The 24679-nt window shown below is 42.5% G+C and overlaps 1 protein-coding gene across 1 annotated transcript in view; it reads right to left on the reverse strand.

Moving 5' to 3' along the window:
* LOC117808941 (protein MTSS 2-like) overlaps positions 1-23025 on the reverse strand; it is a 35814-nt gene extending 12789 nt beyond the window's left edge. Inside the window, exons 1-2 of the mRNA XM_034678611.1 lie at positions 22899-23025; positions 14893-14968 (exon numbers count right to left, since the gene is read on the reverse strand). Of these exons, the coding sequence (XP_034534502.1) occupies positions 14893-14968; positions 22899-23009 (187 nt within the window). The 5' untranslated portion in view covers positions 23010-23025. The remainder of the gene's footprint in view (positions 1-14892; positions 14969-22898) is intronic.
* Positions 23026-24679: the final 1654 nt, after the last annotated feature.

Here is a 24679-nt window from a genome sequence, read left to right on the forward strand (position 1 = left end):
TTTTCTTCCTTTCCTTATTTCTTTCTTTCTTTCTTTCTTTCTTTCATTCCTTATTTCTTTCTTTCTTTCTTTCCTTATTTCTTTCTTTCCTTCTTTCTTTCTTTCCTTATTTCTTTCTTTCTTCCTTCTTTCTTTCTTTCCTTCCTTCTTTCTTTCTTTCTTTCTTTCATTCTTTCTTTCTTTCCTTATTTCTTTCTTTCTTTCTTTCATTCTTTCTTTCTTTCTTTCCTTCTTTCTTTCTTTCCTTCTTTCTTTCTTTCCTTATTTCTTTCTTTCTTTCTTTCTTTCTTTCTTTCCTTATTTCTTTCTTTCTTTCCTTATTTCCTTATTTCTTTCTTTCTTTCTTTCCTTATTTCTTTCTTTCCTTCTTTCTTTCTTTCTTTCCTTATTTCTTTTCTTCCTTTCTTTCTTTCCTTTTTCCTTACTTTCTGTCCTTTCTTCACTTCTTTCTCTTTTTTCATTTTTTCTTTCTTTCTGTCCTTCTTTTCTGCTCTTCTTTCTTTCATCCCTTCCTTCTTCCTCTCTATTTCATTCATTTTTCTTTTTATTCCTGCTGTTCTTTCTTTCTTTCTGCCTTTCTTTCACCACTCTACTCTTTTCTTTCTTCTCATCTCCCTCACTTTTCTCTTTTCTTATCCCTGTCCTTTCCTTCTATCATTCCTTCACCATTTATTCTCCTCTTTTTCTTTCTTCTTGTCTCCCTCTCTTCTCTCTTTTCTTAGACCTTTCTGGAGTCCCTGAGCTCCCTTGTCTCGTAGGTTCCTCTAGATATTTGCCGTAGATTCCTTTTTTGGGTCTGTTACTCATCCTTTCTTTCCTTCTTTCTTTCTTTCTCTCTTTCCCTTTTCCTTACTTTCTGTCCTTTCTTTTCTTTTTTGCTTTTTATTCCTTCTTTCTTTCTTTCTTTCTTTCTTTCTTTCTTTCTTTCTTTCTTTCTTTCTTTCTTTCTTTCTTTCTTTCTTTCTTTCTTTCTTTCTTTCCATGTTTCTTCATCCTTTATGTCTCCTTTTCTTATCCCGTCCTTTCCTTCTATCATTCCTTCAACATTTATTCTCCTCTTTTTCTTTCTTCTGGTCTCCCTCTCTTCTCTCTTTTCTTAGACCTTTCTGGAGTCCCTGAGCTCCCTTGTCTCGTAGGTTCCTCTGGATCTCTGCTGCTGTGGACGTGGTCCAGACTCCAGCTGCTACAACAACTACTATCCGTCTCCCCACTATCATCTCTCTCTCTCTCTTCATCTCCCTCTATCCCTCTCTCCAACTCGGTCTCAGCAGATGTGTGTCTAACATGAGTCTGGTCCTGCTGGAGGTTTCTGCCTGTTACAGGAAGTTTGTCCTTGCAGCTGATTAACATTGAATGCAGGATGATCAATACTACCAGGACTACAAACTGAAAGAAGACCATGAACAATCCACAAAAAAATCTCGTCCTCCTTCAGACCGTTAACGACGACACGCCGTCACTCATCTCGATCCTGCGAGCGAGGAAAAGTGACACAGCAGATTTCCAGAGAACAGTTTGAAGTGTGTGAGTTCACGCTGAGTCATCTCATGTTATTTGAATTTCAAAATCAGAGAGCTGTACAGAGAGGAAACAGGAAGGCTGGCACACACACTGGCACGCACACACACACACACACACACACACACACACACACACACACACACACACACACACACACACACACACACACACACACACACACACACACACACACACACACACACACACACACACACACACACACACACACACACACACACACACACAGGCTGCAGAGCTGAGTCACATCTCGGTTAAATAAAAAAGAGAACGATAGCGGTGAAAGATCAAGTGTGCGTCCAAGTGTCTGCCTGTTAAAGGAAGTTTGTCCTTGCCACTGTAACTTGCTAAATGCTGCAAAGTGCTCTGCTCATGGTGGATTAAGATGAGATCAGACTGAGTCCTGTCTGGAAGATGGGACTGGATCTGATCCGGTCTTAATGTTGGGTCTTTGTAGATAATAGAGTACAGTCTAGTCCTGCTCTGTTTGGAAAGAGTCTTAGAAAGTGATTTGGCGCTTTATAAATACAGATAGATTGTTACTGTGTCTTGTCTCCTGGTTCTGCTCAGGGTTTCTGCCTGTTTGAAGCAGGTTTTGTTTTGCAACTGCTGCCGGATGCTTGATCATGTTGGGTCTCTTTAAAATTAGAAAATACAGCACCTTATAGACCCCTTGTTTCAGTGAACTCTTCTCTTTAAATTCACATATCAAATGAAAGGAGGAGCACGGCCTGCCTTCTTTATAACTTCAAATCTTCTTCAACACGTGTCTGATCGTGCAGGACTTGAACCCAGGCTTTTGTTGCAGAACTTGCACGACTGCAAGAAAGTTTTATCTACATGTCTTATTTTATATTTCATCATATCAGTGAGTTCCTTGTCACTGCTTCAGAATGAAAGGTCAATACGTCTGCACAGAGGTGTGGAAGGAAATCACAGCTTCTGCTCTGCCCTGATTAATGCTGTAAGTATTTATTTAGCAACACATGTGTGTGAGTGTGTGTGAGTGTGAGTGTGAGTGTGTGTGTGTGTGTTGCATCCAGGTGCTAACCTCGGTGGGCGTCTGCTGCTGCTGCGTCTGTGTTCAGACATGTCTAATGGAGCTCAGAGCGGAGCAGGGATGACTTTAGAGAAGAATGTGACCCGACAAGACGAGACGGACTCGGGTTGTTTTTGATTCTCGTGTTGATGTTCGGCTGAGTCAGCGCAGATCAATGATCCTTCATCGTTAGAGAACATGGAGCTTTAGTTGTTTGAAGAAGCTCCTTTAAGATTCATCAACATTACCATAAGTCTCTGCTCGTGTGGAGCCGAGGAGGAAATCAGACGCTGCTCCACTCGTTCATGATTTCCCTCCACTTTCCAAAGACACAACAGCAGAGTCACAGAGAGCGGGCTGTTCACCCTCCTCCCAAACACAGATTTTTCCGCTTCACTCTCCTCCTCTCCGCTCATAATGTGTCCTTTCAGTAAAGTCTGCGTGTGTGTGTGTGAGAGTGTGTGTGAGTGTGTGTGAATATTAACGCCTGTAGATTTCTGTGCTCTCACGTTGTTCCTCAGACTCCTCTGAATGTTCTCTCTGTGAGTGTGACAAACTTCTGTCTCACAGTGGGATCATGAAAACGTCACTTGTGCAACTTTTGAGAAGTGAGTTCAGAGAGCTGGAGGTAAAGTTTGTGAGCGGGTTAAACTCAAAGATATGAGCATTATTAGATTTAATAGTTTAACAATTTAAATCCATAAATCACCAAATATTCAGTTTCTCTGTTTTTATAGATCATCTACTCAGAGGAAATAAGTTTGAGAGTTCGGATGTTTAGTTGTACAAAAGTCAGATTTCAGCTCACAGCTTTATTCACGACAGCTGTAGGTCTGAACTTCACCTCTCAGACTGTTTCTGTTTTTTTTATTCCATAATAAGACTGTATGTATGTGTGGATTCTGGCACTAGGTGGTGGTGCAAGAAGTCTGGGTTTTGCATTTAGTAGCAGGTATACTAGACTTGCGTACATTGATCCTTGGGCAGAGGTGTACAGTACTGCGTGTGTCTGATGCCAAAATGTAAACAAAAGGGGGCAGAGAGTCTGCAGAGAGGGGTCTGAAACTCTGGGATGATCTGAGATCGGGTCTGCTGAGTCATTCATCTCTTTTAAATCCCTTCCTAATTTATTGCAGAGCCTTTTTACTAATTTTACCTGAACTATTTCTTTGAATTAAAAAAATACATTCAATTTATTTTATATTCTTTTAGAGTTCTTAAATGTGACATATCATGCAAAATGGACTTTTTAATGGTTCTCTACCTGAAACCAGCCGTTTCAGACTTCCATGTTTTTGTTACGTAACAACAATATCCGGTCTGTCACGGAGTCAGAGCTCAGAGCTTGTTCAGCCCATAGACTGAATAAAATACAACTCAACCCCTCCTCCGTTTTTCATTCCCTGCACAAATGTGTGCTAACAAGGAGCTTAGGAGGGAGGCATGCTAGTTGTAGGCTATCTTAATAAACACAAAGGTCGGTTTTACTCCCCACGTCTGCAGATTTGAAGATCTAGTGGATGATTTTTATTTATCATGGATAAGTGCTAGCGCTAGTTAGCCTAGTACCTAGCTCATGTCGTAGCTGTAGCTGTGTACCAAGACACGCGTCTACATACTGATAATAAAACAACAAGAACACTAAATCTGTGCCCAATCCTTCAGAAAGGTCCTGCTGCAGGCGCCTCTCCGTCAGGATCAGATTCAGAGGGTTGAAGTAACGTGATCTCTGAGCAGCCGTGTATATTCAGGCCAACATGAAACATTAGATCAATGTGCTGGAAAGCCGAGGCACATCCACTTCCTGAGGGGGCGTGGTCAGAGAGAAAACAGAGTGTCTGAGGAGGACTGAAGAAGAGGGCTTTTCAGGCAGACCAGAATCTGATTTCAAAGTGTTTTTTTGAGCATAAACTTTAAAGACATGTTTTGGGGACCTCTTAGACAATATATATTGATGAAAAAAGCGTGATATGGTCACCTTTTAAAATACATTTCTGTCATATAAAAAAACCTTTTATACTTGATTTATCTTTTGTAGTTTTATTTTGCTGCCCATGTAAAGCACTTATCACCTGTTTTTGAAAAGTGAATATATATAAGTTATATCATATTATCATTATTCTTATAATGAATGTATTTAATTATTTAATCACTTCATGTATTTTTATTATTTGTAGAGAAGTATTAGTTATATTATAATAATAATAATAATAATAATAATTATTATTATTAGTATTATTATTATTATTATGTAACTAATTATTGTTATTACATTATCATTTTTGATTTAATATTATAAATATTATTATTGTTATTTAATCAATTATTAAAACAATTATGTATTTATTTAACTGTAATTAAAAGCAGGAACTAGGGTCTTCAATTTTTATTATTATATATATATATAAAGTTATTGTTATTATTACTATTATTATTATTACTTTAATCAATGTATTCAATTATTTCATTACTTCATGTATTTTTAGTAGTATAGTAGTAGAAGCATTAGTTTAATTGGTATTATTGTTATTATTGTATTATTATTGTTATTGCTATAATTATGTATTTGATTTACTATTATAATTATTATTTAATTAATTATTAAATTATTTATGTATATATTTAATTATTGAATAAGTTATTATTACAATTGTTATTGTTATGGTTGTCTTTATAATTCTTTATTTGATTTATTATCATTATAATGATCTAATGAATTAATAATTTAATTACTCAATTAGTTTTTATTACAATTATTACTATAATTCTTCTTCTACTTCCTTTTCTTCTTCTTCTTCTTCTTCTTCTTATTACTCAACACATCTGGCCCGTCAGCACGGCGTGGAGCCTTTGATGGTAATGACGAGAGGACCCATTATTTGAGGTTTTATGCAGCGTGTCAGAAACCAAAGAGCTCTCTCAGCTTCTCCAGCCTGATCAATAAACTCCTGTAGACAAACCTCCGCTGTCACTGCCAACCCCTCGCTCCTCTCTGGCTCCGCCCTCTCCTCCTTATACGGTCACTTCAAGCTCCAGGAAACCAACACAAAGCTCAACTTGAGGCAGTCAGGGAGCAGTAGGTGACACCATGGAGGCCATGTCCATCAGTATTACTGTATGAAGTTTATATAAGATTCACGCTGCCTCACTGACCACGCCATACCGCCATCTTTAACCTCTAAATCAATCTCAATCTGCAGCAGAGAGCGCCTCCAGCTCTCTGCACCTCGCTCTCTCTTTATTGATCCTGTTATTGATTAACTGACCAGTCGACCGGTCAGTCAGCCTCTTCAATCTAAAACACACACACACACACACACACACACAGCTGACCTCAGGAAACCTCCTCCAATAGAGCTCGTCAGCACACAGTAGGTGGTCTTGTGATCTGCGTTTGTGCGTGCGAATGTGTGTGTGTGTGTTTGTGTGTGTGTGTGTGTGTGTATGCCGAAAAACCCCATGATGCCAAAGACGTCAACTTGTTCCTGCGTTGCTGTGGAAACAAGTCATGTGGATCCACCAGAGAAGAGACAAGAGGAAGCTGCTGTACAATCAGCTGATGGTGCAGAGTTTTATTTCTGATTCTGATCTCACCGACGATGAAGATTACACAATCTCATCCCTGTGCTTCTTTAAATCTCAACATCTGTCTTCTTACTGAGCCTGTCTGACAATCAATGCGTCTGCAGCTTCTCCTGTAAGTTTCAGCACCTCTGCAAAGTTGCTTCACACGTCTCCTGAAGCGTGAAGATTTCCTTGGTGGATAAAGTGGCGAGTGGGCGGGGGAGTCTGGGGACATCAAAAGCTTGCGGTGTGATGTTTACAACATGATGGAGGACGAAACGGAGGCCCGCTAGGATTACAGGTCATGCATTTATAACAATGCAAAGAGACAACAGACAGACGTGCAGACATCTTGAAAACCTCAGCTGCTTCCATCCATCCTGTTACATGTCACTCCTCCTTGTTTTCCTGGTTCACACACACACACACACACACACACACACAGCTCCACTAGAACATTCTGTGAAGTGTGTAGGAGTTTTAATAGCGTCCACTGAATGAAGAAACCGTGTTGCACAGGATGAAACCATCACATCGGCTGCATCAGACCACCGAGGGGGAGTCTCTCTGTGCTGATAAACCATTGTCCAAACATTCCTCAGTTGAGTTTCTTCTACCAAGGAAAGATGAGAACACAAACCACAACAAAACTCAACAGACCAGTTGTGAGAGAGTCTAATGCTGGCGTTAAGAGGGGCTGAAATGTTTTTGACATGCTGACACGACCTGTCAACAGAAAGACAGAGCAGCACTCTGGGTTTTCGTGCACACGCCTGAGAGAGAGAGAGAGAGAGAGAGAGAGAGAGAGAGAGAGAGAGAGAGAGAGAGAGAGAGAGAGAGAGAGAGAGAGATACAGAGGGAGTAAGATCAGCTGTTCCTCTTGTCTTCTGTCTCTCACACACTCAGCAGCTGACAGGCTGAAGGAGCTGACAATAAGAGAAAGAGGAGGAAGAGGAGGAGGAAGAGGAGGAGGAGGAAGAGGAGGAGTGTTGGAGCTCTAAAAAAGCTAACACTGCTCAGCCAACTCTGAGTGAGAACAGGCTCTAATGTGAGAGGAACATCAAAGCTGCTCATGCTCACTTCTAAGAGTCTTTCACATGGATTTGTTGATTGCCTGGTGTTCCAGTTTAAACAGCGACCCTGTCAACTGGAGACTTTCCTCACAAACGTCTTTAGATGATTAAATATCTCATGAGGATATTTGGACTAAACTAGCTTACATTCCCAGGAACTCCTTCTGTGTTTCAACAGCTGTTCTAAACTCCAAAAACACTGACACGTTCAGCTGAAGGTCTCCAGTTTACAGAGTCGCTCTTCAGACTGGAACACCGGGAGCTGACAGACGCATTCACACTATCAGTCTGAGAGAAGACCAATGTTCAGGAGTCACTAAACCAAGTGAATCACAGGTGTGTGTGATGTTAGTGTGGACGGAGGGTGAAATAAAAACACTGAGGGTACTCTACCAATCAGAAACGTTTAGTATTGCAGGCCCCGCCCCCAAAGATCCTTGGCTAGTACGACCACCAAAGCAGGGACTTTTCAGGGGGAGATTAACTACCTAGGAACTAAATAAGACCTGGTTCCTGCTGTTGAAACGTGCATAGTTCCTCAAAAGGTCCCTAGTTCCTGATAAAAGTTCCTGCAGTTGAAAGCACCTTAAATGACCCACTCTCCATTGAATCTGAAGTAAAAGGTCTCTTTCACTGGGGACATTTTCAAAATCATCAAAAGGAAAGTTGTTGTGTCTGTTAAAAAAAATCTAAATTTACACACTTTGAAAAACTGTACATGTATTTTTTTTTAGGTTAGCACAAATTTGAAAGTCAGATTTCAAACAAATCAGTCCAAGATAGATGAAGGTAAAGATTGAGTAGGATAATAATCCTAAAGTAGGACAATGAGGTTGAAATCTGGTTCAGTGCAGGTCTGCATGTTTGAGATGACTGAATGATGAACTGTTGAAAGAGCAGACTCAAGAAGTTGCTGTGCCCGATCAGGATCTGCTTCATCTGATCCAGCACACATGACTCCCGTTGGCTCTGAATGTCGCCGAGCAGAGTCAGAAACGTGCTCTTTAATATTTCCCGTTGCGTCTCCTGCTCTCCACCGGGGAGACAGCTGACAACACACACAGCACATCCAGAGAGCGGAGGAATGTTTTCGGTCAACATGCAGTCTGTGGAGCTCGTGTTAGCTTTTCACCGAGCTAACTGCTAAACAGATGGCAGCAGGTGTCGGCTGCGGGGGTCACGTGAGGTCAAACCAGACGGGGGCTACGAAAGAGCCGGTGCCTCATTCAGAGTAATGATGAGATGACCGAGAGAGAAGACTGGAGGACATGAGACGCTGTATCATACTGGGCGTAGAAAATGTCAACTCGCTGAATATCATATTGTAGCTGTGGTCCAAATTGTGGATGACTGAGTTTTGTCCACGTTCCAGCTTTGGGGGGACTAAAGAGGGAAGTGTATCAACTTTGGAGAATCACTACAGAGATGACGATCTTGGAAGATTAGCCAAGGAGCTCGTTCATGTGCGGAGACGGATGATAACAACAAACGGTGAAAAGACAAAAACCTGTCCATCAGAAAACAACAAAGGACCAAAATTGATTTCAAAGTGTTTTTTTTGAGCATAAACTTTAAAGAATGTTTTGGGGACCTCTTAGACCAATATATTGATGAAAAAAGCATGATATGTCACCTTTAAGCCTTTTCCCCCCCTACACAGAGGCTCAAGTCCTTGTCACGGGGGTCGCAGGTTTGACTCCCGACCTCGACCATTTTCTGCACGCCTTCCCCTACTCTCTGCTCTCCACATTTCCTGTCTCTCTTCAGCTGTCCTATCAAAATAAAAGGTAAAAATGTCCAAATAATAGAACTTTAGGACAACTTGAAACTAGAGACTGAGTCCATGTCGTTACAGAAAGAAAACCCAACGCTGTTAAGCTGTACATTGTGGAAACGTTCTCCTGCAGCTGAACTTTCCTGTCATGTGAGATCCATGATGCTACCTTCAGATAACATGATGCTTTGCAGAGGACACAACATGCTTCATGTGATGTCAGGAAGTTGTGCTGCTGCTGTTTACCTGCAGTCTGCTTCAGTTTGAACCTGCAGGACCATGAAATGAATTCAGTGTGCACAGTGAGTGTGTGTTGTGTGTTTGTAGGTGTTTGTGTGTATGTGCCTTTTCTGATAAACAAACATGAACACTGAGACGTGATGGAGCAGGTCTGCAGAGACTTCCACAGGGGGAGCGGCCGTGATTCACCTCCCGCACACACACACCCACGTGCTTCTGGATTTCCTCAAAATACCAACCGACTTCTGCGTTACATAACCGCAGCAGCAGCAGCTGAATGGCTTAACACAGATGGAATACACAGACCAAGCAGCTCTGCACACACGGGTAGTCCCTGTCCACATCCTGCGTGTGTTAGAGCCTGCAGTCTGAATCATTGGGAGTCAATACTGATTCTGTGCTCACAGGAGAGGACGGCTCTGTGTCTGTTTGAAGCAGACCTTGAGTAAAAAATACTGACAGGGATGTTTCAGAGTGAATGCACAGAGTTTGGAGAAGCTGATTGGCTGACAGAGAGCCCTGAAATCAACCCACTAACACCTCAGGAGTGAAGAGGAATGCCAAAATGAAGCCAGAGCATGTAGCCCAACATCAGAGCTGGACCTCAGTGATGCTGCTGCGGTCTATGGGGACAAATCTCTGCAGCCAGGATCCAGAAACTGAACATGAGGACCCATTAGAGGATGTGAACTCTTATAACAGAGAACATTTAAAAAGGAGGAGCAACACAGATTAAGTCTTGAATGATTGGTAGTGCAACTTATCTCTCATCTCTCTGTGATAGAGTTGGTTAAATCCTATATATTGTATTCTATGCTATCAATTGTGATTACTTCAGACACTCAATACACCTTGTCAATACTTGTCGACAGAAGTTATGTGTAAACGAACGAGTGTGACTCACTGATCATGTGACAAGAGGAAGGGAATTGATCCATCGCCATATAGAGAGGTGACATTAGTCAGGGATGAGATCTAAGCGGCTCATTTCAGACTCATTTAAATGGAAATTTAAATTCCAACCAAGCGGCAACCTCCGGTCTAAACTATGTTTTTGCCCATATAAGGACATGACAGACGTGACTCCCGGACAGAACACATAGCTGTTGGCTAGGAGGCTCAAACTCCGCCTCTTGACGTCACACTCTGCCTGATTGAGTTCAGCATTTCCAATATGGCTGCGCCGTCGATTGGCTTCAAAACAGCGCCCAGGAACAGATGGTGACGTCACGGATACTACGTCCATATTTCATACCTAAGTTTTATATAGCGCTTTTAAATAACTCAAAGACGCTTTACAAGAGAGACAAAAATAATACAAATAAAGACATATAAGACAAGCAGACGACAAGGGAAAATGAATGTGTGGGGAATGCCTGTTTGAAAAGGTAAGTTTTTAACTGTTTCTTAAATGAATGAAGTGAGTCAGAAGCACGGATGTGTGGGGGGAGAGAGTTCCGAGGGTGGGGCGGCTATGGCAAAGGCCGGTCCCCCAAGGTACGGCGCTTGGATTTAGTAATGGGAGTGAGGAGGTTGGAGTCAGAGGATCGGAGGCGGCGGGAGGGTGGTAGTACTGGAGAAGGTCAGTGAGGTATGGGGGGGCCAGGTTATTGAGGGATTTGTACGTGTGGCAGGATCTTGAAATGGACGCGCTGTTTTACGGGGAGCCAGTGGAGCTGTTGAAGGACAGGGGTGATGTGGTCTGGAGCGGGAGTGGGTGAGTAGCCGGGCAGCAGAGTTCTGTACTTATTGTAGTTTTGTAGATGGGAGGAGGGAAGACCATACAGGAGGCTGTTACAGTAGTCGAGTCGTGAGGAGATAAAAGCATGAATTAGGGTTTCAGCAGCGGATTTGGAGAGAGTGGGACGGAGGCGGGCCATGTTGCGGAGGTGAAAGAAGGCAGAAAGTAGGGATGGGCAATGATTTTTGAATATTTGAATATTTGAATATTCATTCTTTGTAAAAATCGAAGAGTTACTTTGAATATTTTCTCATTTTAAAAGTACAATTTTTCATCATTTGACCGGTGTCTGGTTGTAATACGGTATTCCCGCCAGACGGTGGCTATAGAGCGTCTTAAAGCTGTTTGCTAACCGCATTAGCAAACAGATGAAGAATGCTAACTGCAGGGTCGGCTGTGGCTCAGTGGGTAGAGTCAGTAGTCTATCAATCGGAAGGTTGGCGGTTCGATCCCAGCTCCGGCAGTCACATGCCGAAGTGTCCTTGAGCAAGACACTGAACCCCGAATTGCTCCCTCTGTTGTTCAGAGGTGTGTGAATGTGAACGAATGACATCAGCTAACACTGATGGTCCCTTACTGTAGAAGCCTCTACCATCAGTGAGTGAATGGGTATGAATGGGTGAATGTGATGAGTAGTGTAAAAGCGCTTTGAGTGGTCAGAAAGACTAGAAAAGCGCTATATAAGTACAAATCCATTTACCATTAACCCTAGAACACTATCGCCGGGTGATTTTCAGAGCAAACACATCTACATTTTCATTATGTTGCGTTTGTCTGAGTGTCATGGTTCCCTGGGTAGCTTCAGCATTGTATTTGAAGGCGTGGGTGTTTCCCTCCAAAACACGCTTTTTCCTACAGGTACATGTTCGGGTGATTGTCACCCTCTTTAGTATCTCTCTCCTGCAGCTATTGTGTGTCAAGAAAACTGTGCCAGGGAAGTCTCAAATGTCCCAGGATTGGGTGGAACCAACACCATATTTGTAGTTTCATCATTTAAAAAAAAAAAAAAATTTAAGTTATATTTTTGGCCTTTTTGTTTTATTTGACAGGACAGCTGAAGAGAGACAGGATATTGTGGGGAGTAGAGAGCGGGGGAAGACATGCAGGAAATGGTTGACTGGCCGGGAATGGAACCGAAGACCCCTGCGACAAGGACTGTAGCCTCTGTATGTGGGGCGCTTAGACCACTAGTCCACCAGCGCCCCAATCATCTTTTTCTTTTTTTTAAAAAAGCTGAGGTGGTTCGGGCATCTGATAAGGATGCCTCCCGGACGCCTCCCTTTAGAGGTGTTCCAGGCACGTCCAACTGGGAGAAGGCCCGGGGTAGACCCAGAACGCGGTGGAGGGATTATATCCCGCTGGTCTGGGAAGCCTCGGGATTCCCCAGGAGGAGCTGGAAAGTGTCGGGGAGAGGGATGTCTGGGTCAATTGCTTGGACTGCTAACCCCGCGACCCGACCCCGGATAAGGAAGAAAATGGATGGATGGGAATTTTGGTTTCGAATTGCAAATTTTTCAGTAATTTGGAGCGTTTTATCGGGTCCCCCAATGTAATTTTTTTTATTATTTGTTAGACATGGCACAGTTGAAAATAAAGGAACACTACTCTAATTTGTCATGTGTTGTCATATTTTGAAATATTTGGATGACAAGTACTTTTTATTGGGTATGTTATATCAGGTAAAAAAACACCCAGCGTTAGAGATGTGTTACTAATTTTAGCGTTAGTGTCCTAGGGTTGAATAGCAAAAGAAGAAGAAAACATCAGCGACAGTCGCAGTGATTTTCTCAAACACTGTTTCTTCAGTTACCAGGGTTCCCACTCTTTTCCAGAGATCATTTTCCAGGACATTTTCAGTGATGATCAAGCTGGTGTGACAGTCTAAAATGAGTTCCTAATTTAGTTCCTGAATAGTCTAATATGTTCCTCTCAGTGGAAGTCTACATTGAAGACGTGCAGTCTATAGCTATCCATGAAATCATCTCTTACATGCTTAAAATGATGGCAAATTGATTATAGAAAATGCAACCACAGATGTACAGCACTTCACTTTATTAGTGCAACCAAGTAACAATGATGGGCAACTCTCATCTCAGCTTTTTCTTTTCTCAAAAAATATAAAATTAGCCAAGAAAAAAACAAAAGAGCCAGCAAAGGAATCTGGAAGCTGCCTTACTGACATAAAGGAATAATAATAATAATAGAGGATCAGTGCATAAATTGACCTAAATAGATCTGAATGACAGAAATGGCTACAAATGTTGAATGGGGATGTGTTTTTTAACCTTGTGAGGTCGCACACGGTCATGTTGGAATCATTTTCCAGGACAATCTGTGATTTTCCAGGACATTTACTTTTTCTCCCATTTTTCAGGTGTTTTCCAGGACTGGAAAACTGGTCAACTGTTTTCCAGGTTTTCCAGTTTTTCCAGGAGGCGTGGGAACCTGAGTTACAGTGTTGGTCATAAGTGAAGTCGGCACCACGTTACAAACATCACGTCTGGTTCGACCGGATCAATTTTGCCGGACAACTCCTGGCAGATGAAGCCAAAAAGATCGGAGCTCCCCCTGCTGACTGGCTGCAGTAAAGATCATAAAGCCCGCCTCCTTCATCCTCCAAACCTTTAATTTGAATGAGTTATTTAAAGCTATAAAAAGAGGGGGTGACATCATGATTGACAGATGTGTGGACCAATGAGGCTCCTGCAGCACCGGATTATCAGACTAGAGGAGGAACGGTGAGAGGAAACATAACACACACTAACACAAGTCATTGAACTTTCCACAACCGTGAGAGTCTGCTTCAAACCAACACAGAGTCTGTGATGCTGAGGACTGGACCCACCGGAGGACTGGACCAGCTCCCAGCTCTGATGTTTTATGGGTAAATGGGGCGGGGCATCAATACCAAGGCTCAACCAGCTGATCTCTACTGCACAGACTCTGGTTCCTAACGTGCCATATGTCTGCGCCTGTCATTAAGGGATGTTGGCTTCAATTTTGTGCAAAAAGGAGGAGGTGGAGACGTGTCGTCCATCTTTACAAGAGTTGGTAACTTCTATCTCTGTCTCTACTCGCGCAGTGTTTTAAAGGTTCAATGGTCAGTGAGTCAGCGTACTTCCTGGTGTCACTGCGATAAGGGTCATCCATAGAGATGGTGAAACATGTTCTCAAAGACCAGCTCTAACTAAGACCCCTCCTCCCCTCCTTCCCTCCTCCACTATGAAGCTTGTTTGTGTGAATGTGAGAAACTTGATCCAGCTTTAAACAAGACAGCTGCACATGAGAGAGAGAGAGAGAGAAAGAGAGAGAGAGAGAGAGAGAGAGAGAGAGAGAGAGAGAGAGAGAGAGAGAGAGAGAGAGAGAGAGAGAGAGAGAGAGAGAGGAGAGAGAGAGAGAGGGAGGAAGCACAAAACAAGGCGAGGGAAGGCAGGAAGAAAAGAAAAATGAATTGAAAATTGGCGGAGTAATTTTCCAGGCCTATTTAATCCTTCGGTAGCACAATCCTTAATGGTTTCTACATCATACAATATTACACACACACACACACACACACATACACACACACACACACAGTCAGATCCAGAGGGAGTAAATGGAGATAATTAGCTCCCTCATGATCTCACTATTTATAATAAAAAAGAGACACAGTGAAAGATCCGGCTGCAAGGAGGAAGGAAAGAACAGACAGATCGAGGGGGAGAACATTTCCCTCAGCTCTCTTACATGATGTCAAACACACACACACACACACACACACACACATACACACACACACACATCCAGAAAAGGCTAATCTCAGAATAATGTTCCTTTTGGAGACTCTGGCTCTCAGACAAGAACAAATGCTTCCCTGTCGCTCCACATGTACCTCCGTGTGTTTTTCGTGTGTAGGTGTATTCAAATGTGTTTGTTTGTTTACCTCTGGTCCCGGTCGCCATGTCTGCCACCTTCTGAAACGCATCCAGGAAGCTGCTCCGGTCACCATGATGGTCGTCCTGAATCGAAGAAGAACAACACAACATATATCAACTCAATCAATGAGTGTGTGCAGAGACAGAGAAATGATGTTACTTTAGTGTCAAACACACGTTTATAATCAGTCTCCAAAGTATCAGGGAACAGGCGATGTGCGTTACGAATATGAAGTGTGATTCAGAGATATTAAAGCTCCAGTGAGCAATTTTTGGCTTGTAATAAAACCCACTGAAACGAATATTGACATCTCTATCTGAGTTACAAAAGCAAACAAAACCATCAGCAACAAGATTGATGAATTCTGCTTTTTATATCGAAATCCTGAGACCGCTGCTGGAGGGTAGGTGTCAAGACGACGTGATGAAACAGGTGTTTGCATTTTTCAAAGATGCATTAAAGTATGCATTTGGATGTTCAAAGAAATCAGGGTGAAATGTTTTAGTTAAAGAAACAATTATTGAGGGGCGCTGGGGGCCTAGTGGTCTAAGCGTCCCACGTATAGATGCTTTAGTCCTCGTCGCAGAGGTCGCCGGCTCAACTCCCGGCAGGTCAAACATCTACTGCATGTCTTTCCCCCGCTCTCTACTGCCCATGTTTCCTGTCTCTCTACAGCTAATAGGTGCAATTCGACCAAGAGTTCTGCGGTCTTTTAGCCCCCAGAACTACTTTCCCCTGAACTAAAAGGTTCCTGTGCCCCCATTGTTGTCTGCCATTCGACCGCGGGCTGAAGTCCCGGGTAGATTGTGCAAATCAGGCCAGTGACGTATGGAGACAAAAGAAAAATTAAATAATATTTTGAAATCTTAATAAAAAAACTAAACTAGTTTGCATTCCCAGGAACTCCCTCTGTTTCAACAACTTCACAAACACCGTTACGTTCAACTGAGAGTCCCTAGACCTTTGAAAAGTACTACCCCCCTAGCAGGGGCTTTTCAGGCGGGAGATTATCTTCCCTGAACTAAATTTAGACCCTGGTTCCTCCGGTCGAAACGCAAGTGTACGGACACGGATCCGTTCGTTTGATCGATATGTTTCCAACTAGAAACTTCACTTTTACCTCTGATTTGATCTCCACCACCCAAAAACAAAATTGACTCAAAAAATTCTAGACGTTGGAGCCAATCCCAGCCGGAACGCAACAGAGCGGATCCAGTGGAAGTTAACACATTGACTAGAATAGAAACCTATCAGATCCGGTGGTGTGACGGACTGGACACGGATCTGGTGGACTTTGGCCGTGAGACCCACCAAACTGGTGTGCTTCATTACAGCACTCTTAAAGGTGACATATCATGCAAAATTGACTTTTAATGGTTCTCTACCTGAAATATGTGTCCCTGTCTACAAACCCCCCGAGAATGAAAAATCTATTCTGCCCCTGTTCTGATTTCTCCACCTTTCTGTAAATGTGTGCTGAAACCAGCCGTTTCAGACTTCAGTGTTTTTGTTACGTAACAACAATATCCGGTCTGTCACGGAGTCAGAGCTCGGAGCTTGTTCAGCCCATAGACTGTATAAAATACAACTCAACCCCTCCTCCGTTTTTCATTCCCTGCACACATGTGTGCTAACAAGGAGCTCAGGAGGGAGGCATGCTAGTTGTAGGCTGTCTTAATAAACACAAAGGTCGGTTTTACTCCCCACGTCTGCAGATTTGAAGATCTAGTGGATGATTTTTATTTATCATGTTTAAGTGCTAGCGCTAGTTAGCATAGCCACATAGCTACATGTTCGTAGCTGTAGCTGTGTACCAAGACACACGTCGACATACTGACAAATAAAACAACAAGAAACACTAAATCTGTGACCAATCCTTCAGAAAGGTCCTGCTGCCTTTCTGGTAGAGGTCGGTTTTACTCCCCACGTCTGCAGATTTGAAGATCTAGAGGATGATTTTATTTATGGATAAGTGCTAGCGCTAGTTAGCATAGCCACATAGCTACATGTTCGTAGCTGTGTACCAAGACACACGTCTACATACTGATAAATAAAACAACACAAGAAACACTAAATCTGTGACCAATCCTTCAGAAAGGTCCTGCTGCAGGCGCCTCTCCGTCAGGATCAGATTCTGGATCAGATTCAGAGGGTTGAAGTAACGCGGGTCTGTGAGCAGCCGTGTATATTCAGCCAACATGTAAACATTAGATCAACGTGCTAGAGAGCCGAGGCCACATCCACTTCCTGAGGGGGCGTGGTCAGAGAGAAAACAGACTGTTCTGAGGAGGACTGAAAAAGAGGGTTTTTCAGGCAGACCAAAATCTGATTTCAAAGTGTTTTTTTGAGCATAAACTTTAAAGACATGTTTTGGGGACCTCTTAGACCAATATATATTGATGAAAAAAGCGTGATATGTCACCTTTAAATCAGAGGCTGCCCTGAACGCAACTCTCCCGAGACAGTGGGTGTTTCACGACGGCAGCCTCAGAGCGACATGCCGGTATAGAGAACGGTAGCTGCCACTAACCACGAGGATGCTAATGCTAATGCTAACAGACTGTCCTGTGTTTGGTTTATGTGTTCGTCTTTTTGAACCCTGGAGAGTTACCGTAGGGTGCATAGAGCTTTATTCTATAATGTGTCTGGCGGTGCTCATGTGAGTTCTACATCAATGTCCCATTTAGTATTTCCTCATTATGTAAACACGTTAAAGCGAACGCTGAATGTTCGTTAGCCTTCAGCTGCAAATTGAGTTCAGTGACAGCAGACGTAAATGATCGGATGAGATGATCGGCTCAATGCGTCTGTGTCTTCTTTATTGAACGTCAGAGAGAAGGAACACGGCCACATTAGTTATAATAAACTCAAATTAAATCAACTCAATCTAATTTGCCGACTCGGCTCCTGCAGGAGAAACAGAAGCAGCCTGTCAGTCATGTGACGGTTGTTTGTTTACAACCAGTCAGTCTGAACAAAACAAACAAAACATGAAAAATCTCCATGTTCAGAAGAAAACGACAAATCATAAAGAAATAAAAGACCGAGGAGGACGGTCGCCCTCAAAGCCCAGTGTTAGGAGAGCAACTGGAGACCTGACACACACACATCATCACCGTCAATGGACCTATTGTCTGTCTGTGTGTGTGTGTGTGTCCCATTATCTCACTCACACACACACACACACACACAAAATACACACACTCATTACCTCTGAAAACTAGAGATCAGATGACACGGCTGTCAGAAGCCTGTGTGTGTCTGTCAATGTGAAAGAGAATTTCCACTGAGGTTACACACACCACACACCACACACACACACACCACACACACACACACACAAACACACACACACACAACACACACACACACACACTTAATGTCACATCTCATCAAAGTCAGTTAGCGTTGTGTAGAGAGCTTGTTAATTTCTGCTGTTAAGATTGCCTCTTTGAATGGGTGTGTATGTGGTTTCTGGTGCTCCTGCAGCCAGCCTCTAGTGGACGCTCGATGAACTGCAGTTTTTAACAGTACAGCTTCTCTACTCAAGACCTGAGGCTGCCGCTTGGTCCAAACCCATCTGTTACTGGTCGGCATGCTACTTTGATTTCCCATAACTACCTGCTAACCATACATGATCCGCGTATTATCCGGCTACGAACTTCAGATACAAACACGTTGTTATAAAATATTGACTAAAGATGATTTTATTGATTTAAATGATTTATAAACAGTTTTCAAAAATAGTCCCAGTGTTTCCTTGTCAGTGATCGTTCCAGGATGAAAACGTCCGTAGCCTGCTGATTTAGCATGCTAACCAAAGCTAATGTTTTAGCAGCATTGTTTTAAAAGGGAAGCTAACGGTTTTACCTCACCTTACGGTCTATGGTTTTTCCAACATGACGTCTGATCAGTTTGCCTCTGGCGTTGCTCATGTTAGTGAAAGTTAATAACTGTAGTCAAGGGGTTTAGACCAATCAGAATCAAGCATCTTACACAACCGTAACATCAGCAAGAAAGCCGGGCAATAAGTAATTTAAATGGCATTTAGTGTCCCGGCGTTTTTACCTCTTTGTAGTCTTTGTATGGTCGTGCAAATGAAGGGATTTTATTGATTGAGTGCGCTCCTTTTTTCGCCTTTTGCGCGTTATCAGTTAAAGGTGACATATCATGCTTTTGTCATCAACATATATTGGTCTAAGAGGTCCCCAAAACATGTCTTTAAAGTTTATGCTCAAAAAAACACTTTGAAATCAGATTTTGGTCTGCCTGAAAAACCCTCTTCTTCAGCCCCCCTCAGAACAGTCTGTTTTCTCTCTGACCACGCCCCATCAGGAAGTGGATGTGGCCTCGGCTCTCCAGCATGTTGATCTAATGTTTACATGTTGGCTGAATATACACGGCTGCTCAGAGATCACGTTACTTCAACCCTCTGAATCTGATCCAGAATCTGATCCTGACGGAGAGGCGCCTGCAGCAGGACCTTTCTGAACCATTGGTCACAGATTTAGTGTTTCTTGTTGTTTTATTTATCAGTATGTCGACGTGTGTCTTGGTACACAGCTACAATAACATGTAGCTATGTGGCTATGCTAACTAGCGCTAGCACTATCCATGATAAATAAAAATCATCCACTAGATCTTCAAATCTGCAGACGTGGGGAGTAAAACCGACCTCTACCAGAAAGGCAGCAGGACCTTTCTGAAGGATTGGTCACAGATTCTGTGTTTCTTGTTGTTTTATTTGTCAGTAAGTCGACGTGTGTCTTGGTACACAGCTACAGCTACAGCTACGACATGTAGCTATGTAGCTATGCTAACTAGCGCTAGCACTTTTCCATGAAAAAATAAAAATCATCCACTAGATCTTCAAATCTGCAGACGTGGGGAGTAAAACCGACCTTTGTGTTTATTAAGACAGCCTACAACTAGCATGCCTCCACACTCCCTCCTAAGCTCCTTGTTAGCACACGTGTGCAGGGAATGAAAAACGGAGGAGGGGTTGAGTTGTATTTTATACAGTCTATGGGCTGAACAAGCTCCAAGCTCTGACTTCCTGTTACAGACCGGATGGCGTTGTGACGTATGAAAAACACTGAAAACTGAAACGGCTGGTTTCAGCACACATTTACAGAAAGGTGGAGAAATCAGAACAGGGGCAGAATGGATTCTTTTCATTTTCAGGGGGTTTGTAGACAGGGACACATATTTCAGGTAGAGAACCATTAAAAAGTGGATTTTGCATGATATGTCACCTTTAATGTTATTTCAGTCAAAATATTTTCTTCTTAAAGCGTCCTTTTCTTAATAATATTAGTTTAAAATATTTCCTTTCTGTTTGCCAGAACAAACATGAAAAAATCTGTTTCTTAAACTGCTTTTGTTTAATTTTCATTTCATCTTCTTGGCTACATTGTCAAAGTGTCTTTGCCGGTTGGTCTTTAAATAAGTTGTGGTTGGATGTATCGGCGCCACATTGTTATCTAAAGGCAGCACACGACAAAGAGAAGTCCAGAACTCATCGATGAAGCCGTATTTTCCTGTGTTTTCACGAGTGCTTTATTGAGATAGTGAGATCCACCAAGAGCTGACATCATCACATCGCTCTCTGCACGATCACCCGAATGTGGACAAGAACACTCTCTCTGCTAACTCCTCCTGATGCACTTTACACGCTGAGCTATTGATCCTTTAAAACAGGTTATTATTTATTGATGGGGGTTTAATTTGACTTCAAGTGAAGCTTTATTTGGTGCATAGAAGGAGAGGAGATTCAAACAACGATCTGAAAGTCGATCCTGTATTCAAAACGTGACTGCTCCCTGTACGTCCTGCAGGATCCAGATCACACTGAGGACTTCATGCGTTTGTCTGCATGTTGAAGTCTTTAAAATACTTCCTCTTCTCCTCTCAGCCTTTCAAGCTTTTCTGGAATAAATTATTAAACACTTCCAGAAAAAAACCAGAGTAATGAAATATTCTTTGTGGAGATTTGGACTTAAATCTAGAAAACTATGCTTGTGATGTGATGCTGCTGAATGAACTAAACACACCTGATTTAATTCACTTTGATAAACTATCAGGGACTCGTCTGAGTCTAAATTTCATCTCTTAAAGGACTCTTGATTTTTTTTATTGCGGTTCAATAAACAAACAAATGTAAAGTTAACAGTCTGTGTCAAAGCTCCTTGTGTGCTAATTATCCACAGCAGCTACATTAAACTGTGTGGATGTCCTATTTGTGTGCATGTGTGTGTGTGTGTGTGTGTGTGTGTGTGTGTGTGTGTGTGTGTGTGTGTGTGTGTGTTGAAGCAGGCTGACTGGCAGGGATAATGGGCTGTGACTGGCTGCAGCAGGCAGAATGATTCTTATCAAAGTAAACTGGTCTACAGGGATACAAAGCCATTACACTGTTATTATACAGAGCTAAACGCTGCGGGGTGTGTGTGCGTGGTGTGTGTGTGTGGGTGTGTGTGTGTGTGTGTGTGTGTGAGGGAGCAGTGTCAGAGTCGGAAACATACGCAGTATTCATGTCAAATTCAGCACACACAAAATGTTTGAAAAGCTTTTTCCACTTTCTAACACTTTCAGGTCAAAATCAGGCTAGACAAGGTTTAGTTATGCTGCTATAGGCTTAGACTGACACACTGGGATCCTGTCTTTCCCTCTCTCCCTCTCTGCCTGTCTCACTTTAACTCTTCCTGTCCATTAAAGTTACTAACCATAGACCTTTCTGGAGTCCCTGAGCTCCCTTGTCTCGTAGATCTCTGGATCTCTGCTGTAGATTCCTTTGGGGTCTGTTATCATCCTTTCTTTCTTTCTTTCTTTCTTCTTGTTTCTTTCTTTCTTTCTTTCTTTCTTTCCATGATCTTCATCCTTTATGTTCCTTTCCTTATGTCATTCCTTCACCATTTTTCTCCTCTTTCTTTCTTCTGGTCTCCCTCTTCTCTTCTTAGACTTTCTGGAGTCCTGAGCTCCCTTGTCTCGTAGGTTCCTCTGGATCTCTGCTGTAGATTCCTTTTTTGGGTCTGTTATCATCCTTTTCTTTCTTTGTTTTTTACTTTCTTTCTTCTTTCTTTCTCTTTTTCTTCTTCTTTCTTTTAATTCAATTATTTCATTCTTCTGTCATTCTTTCCTTTTTCATTTCATTTATTCTTCTTTCTCTCTGTTTTATTTTCCCTTTTCTCTAATTCAATTCTTCATTCTTTGTTTCTTTCTCTTCCTTACTGTCTGTCTTTCTCTTCTTTCTTTCTGTTATCTTTCTCTTTTTTCTTTTTTATCCTTCCGTCTTTCTTCTCTATTTCATTCTCTAGTATTTCCTTATATTGCATTCTTCTTTTTTTCTTTCTCTTTTTCATGCTTTTTCTTTTTATGTCTTTTCTCATCCGTCCTTTCCTTCTGTCATCCTTCACCATTCTTCTCCTCTTTTTTTTCTTCTGGTCCCTCTCTTCTCTCTTTTCTTAGACCTTTCTGGAGTCCCTGAGCTCCCTGTCTCGTAGGTTCTCTGGATCTCTGCTGCTGTGGACGTGTCCAGACTCCAGCTGCTACAACTACTACTATCCGTCCTCCCCACTATCATCTCTCTCTCTCTTCATCTCCCTCTATCCCTCTCTCCAAACACGGTCTCAGCAGATGTGTGTTATACATGAGTCTGGTCCTGCTGGAGGTTTCTGCCTGTTAAAGGAAGTTTGTCTTGCCACTGTAACTTGCTAAATGCTGCAAAGTGCTCTGCTCATGGTGGATTAAGATGAGATCAGACTGAGTCCTGTCTGGAAGATGGGACTGGATCTGATCCGGTCTTGATGTTGGGTCTTGTTAGCCCTTGACACCATGCACATCAGATGTTTTCCACTTACAGGTGATGACCTCAGCTACTTTAATACGAGTCTCACATGACACTCAGGTTACAATAGGGTTCTCTTGTGGTGGTGCTCCATCACTGACGTGGGAATATTCTGATAAGCGCACAGCTCTGTTGCAAGATGTGTGTGTGTGTTAGGAGTGTTGTTTTACCTGAGCTGTGACTGCAGCTTGGCCCCTTTGGTCACAAAGTCCTCCCATGTAGGGTAACTGGCCTGCAGAGAACACAGAGGACAACAGTGGAGTTAATACACATAAAAACATGATTATCTGAGTTTCACCGAGGCGTTAAACCAACACTTAAACAAAAACACATCTCGTGCCAATAATCTAAAGAGATGACCTTAATGAGGGAGACAGAGCTATTACTGGAGCATTAGCTCTAAACCTGTCAGGTATTTCACTGCACAGCGTGGGAATCTTGGGAACAGAAACTTAACGCAGAGAGAAATGAGTTTAAATTTAAAGAGATGATTCATTTTAATAAAGATAAGCCTTTTTTAAACTCAAAAGAAGCACAGATGGATGTAAAAGTTGTGTCATAAAAAGGAGAGTGTGATATGAGCTGTACTCTGAGGGCTGTTGATGAAAACAAACAAGGATTAAGACAGAAAGACGAGAATCTGACGTATTTAAATGTTTTTAATCCAGGTGGTGCTGAGGAGAGATTACAGCCAGAGGTCAAAGGTCAGCGGCACTTGTCAACACAGCTTGTTTCTAACAGTCTCAGCCGTAAATACACAAACGTCAGATTATTCTGTGTAAATTCCCCCCTGAAGAACAGCAGCAGCTCTGAGATGTGTAAAAAAAGCAGCCGACAGCTGACGGACTGCGGTTATTTTGGCGTCTCTGGGTTTTCACAGGAGGACAGATGCTGTTTCTCTCAGGCTGAACGCAAACACGACACAAACAGAAGGAAACACAGGAAAAAAACACAAACACACAGAGGCTGCTGGTGTGCAGCTGTGATGGATTTCATCCTGCTGCAGCTCGTTCTCTGAGCTCATGATGAAACCATGCTGCAGTTTGAATTTCACCCGTTTGAAATGAACTCGACTTTCTCGCCCACTTAAAACATGACATCATTAAACTGCAGAATCTGTAGTTTCTTCAGAAATGTTGAAATGGTTCATATGATCTGGTGAGTCTCAGGTTCACTGTAAATTCCACCAGATCCACTGCGGTCCAGAGCAGGACCGCCGGACAGCTGGAGTCATGTGACCGAGGTTTCCCCCGCTGTAATCACTGAATCAAGGATTCTCCTCCTCCTCTCTCCTCATCCATGTTGTCTTTCTGGTCCTCTGAAAACCTTGACCTGTTGACTCCAGGCCTGGCTCCGTCATCATGACTTTGGTTTGTTGTTGTGTTAAGTGAAATACGATCTGGTGATAACACAGAGTGTTTTATTCTGAAAATTAACCGGATGTTTTCATTTGTTTTTGGTGAAACCTGACTTCCTGTCCGCTCCATCTGCTCTGTTGAGATTGATGCGTCGTGCCGGCATCAGGCAAAAATAGAAGTCTTGTGTATCTGATCCGGAGGACTCCGACCTGCCGGATCAGAGACGCAGCCGGAACGGATCCAGTGGAAGTTAACACAATGACTAGACAGCATGTTTATCCTGAGGGAGGGTGACAGGGTTGTTGGCGGTTGATTGCTCTCGTTGGACGGCGTATGGTTGGTATCCAAAGTATTCCGTCCACTTTACTTCACTTCTTTTAAACATGCAAAGCTACACTCTGAATCAGCCGGAGCGCAACGGAGCGCATCCAGTGGAAGTTAACACATGACTAGAATAGAAACCTATCAGATCCATCAGCTGTGATAGATTGGAAATGGACCGGACACGGATTCGTCCATTTGATCGATACATATCCAACTAGATACTTCACTTTACCTCTGATTTGGTCTCCACCTCCAAAAAAAATTTTGAC

The sequence above is a fragment of the Notolabrus celidotus genome, unplaced genomic scaffold (genome assembly GCF_009762535.1).
Source record: "Notolabrus celidotus isolate fNotCel1 unplaced genomic scaffold, fNotCel1.pri scaffold_186_arrow_ctg1, whole genome shotgun sequence".
Classification (NCBI taxonomy): Eukaryota; Metazoa; Chordata; class Actinopteri; order Labriformes; family Labridae; genus Notolabrus; species Notolabrus celidotus.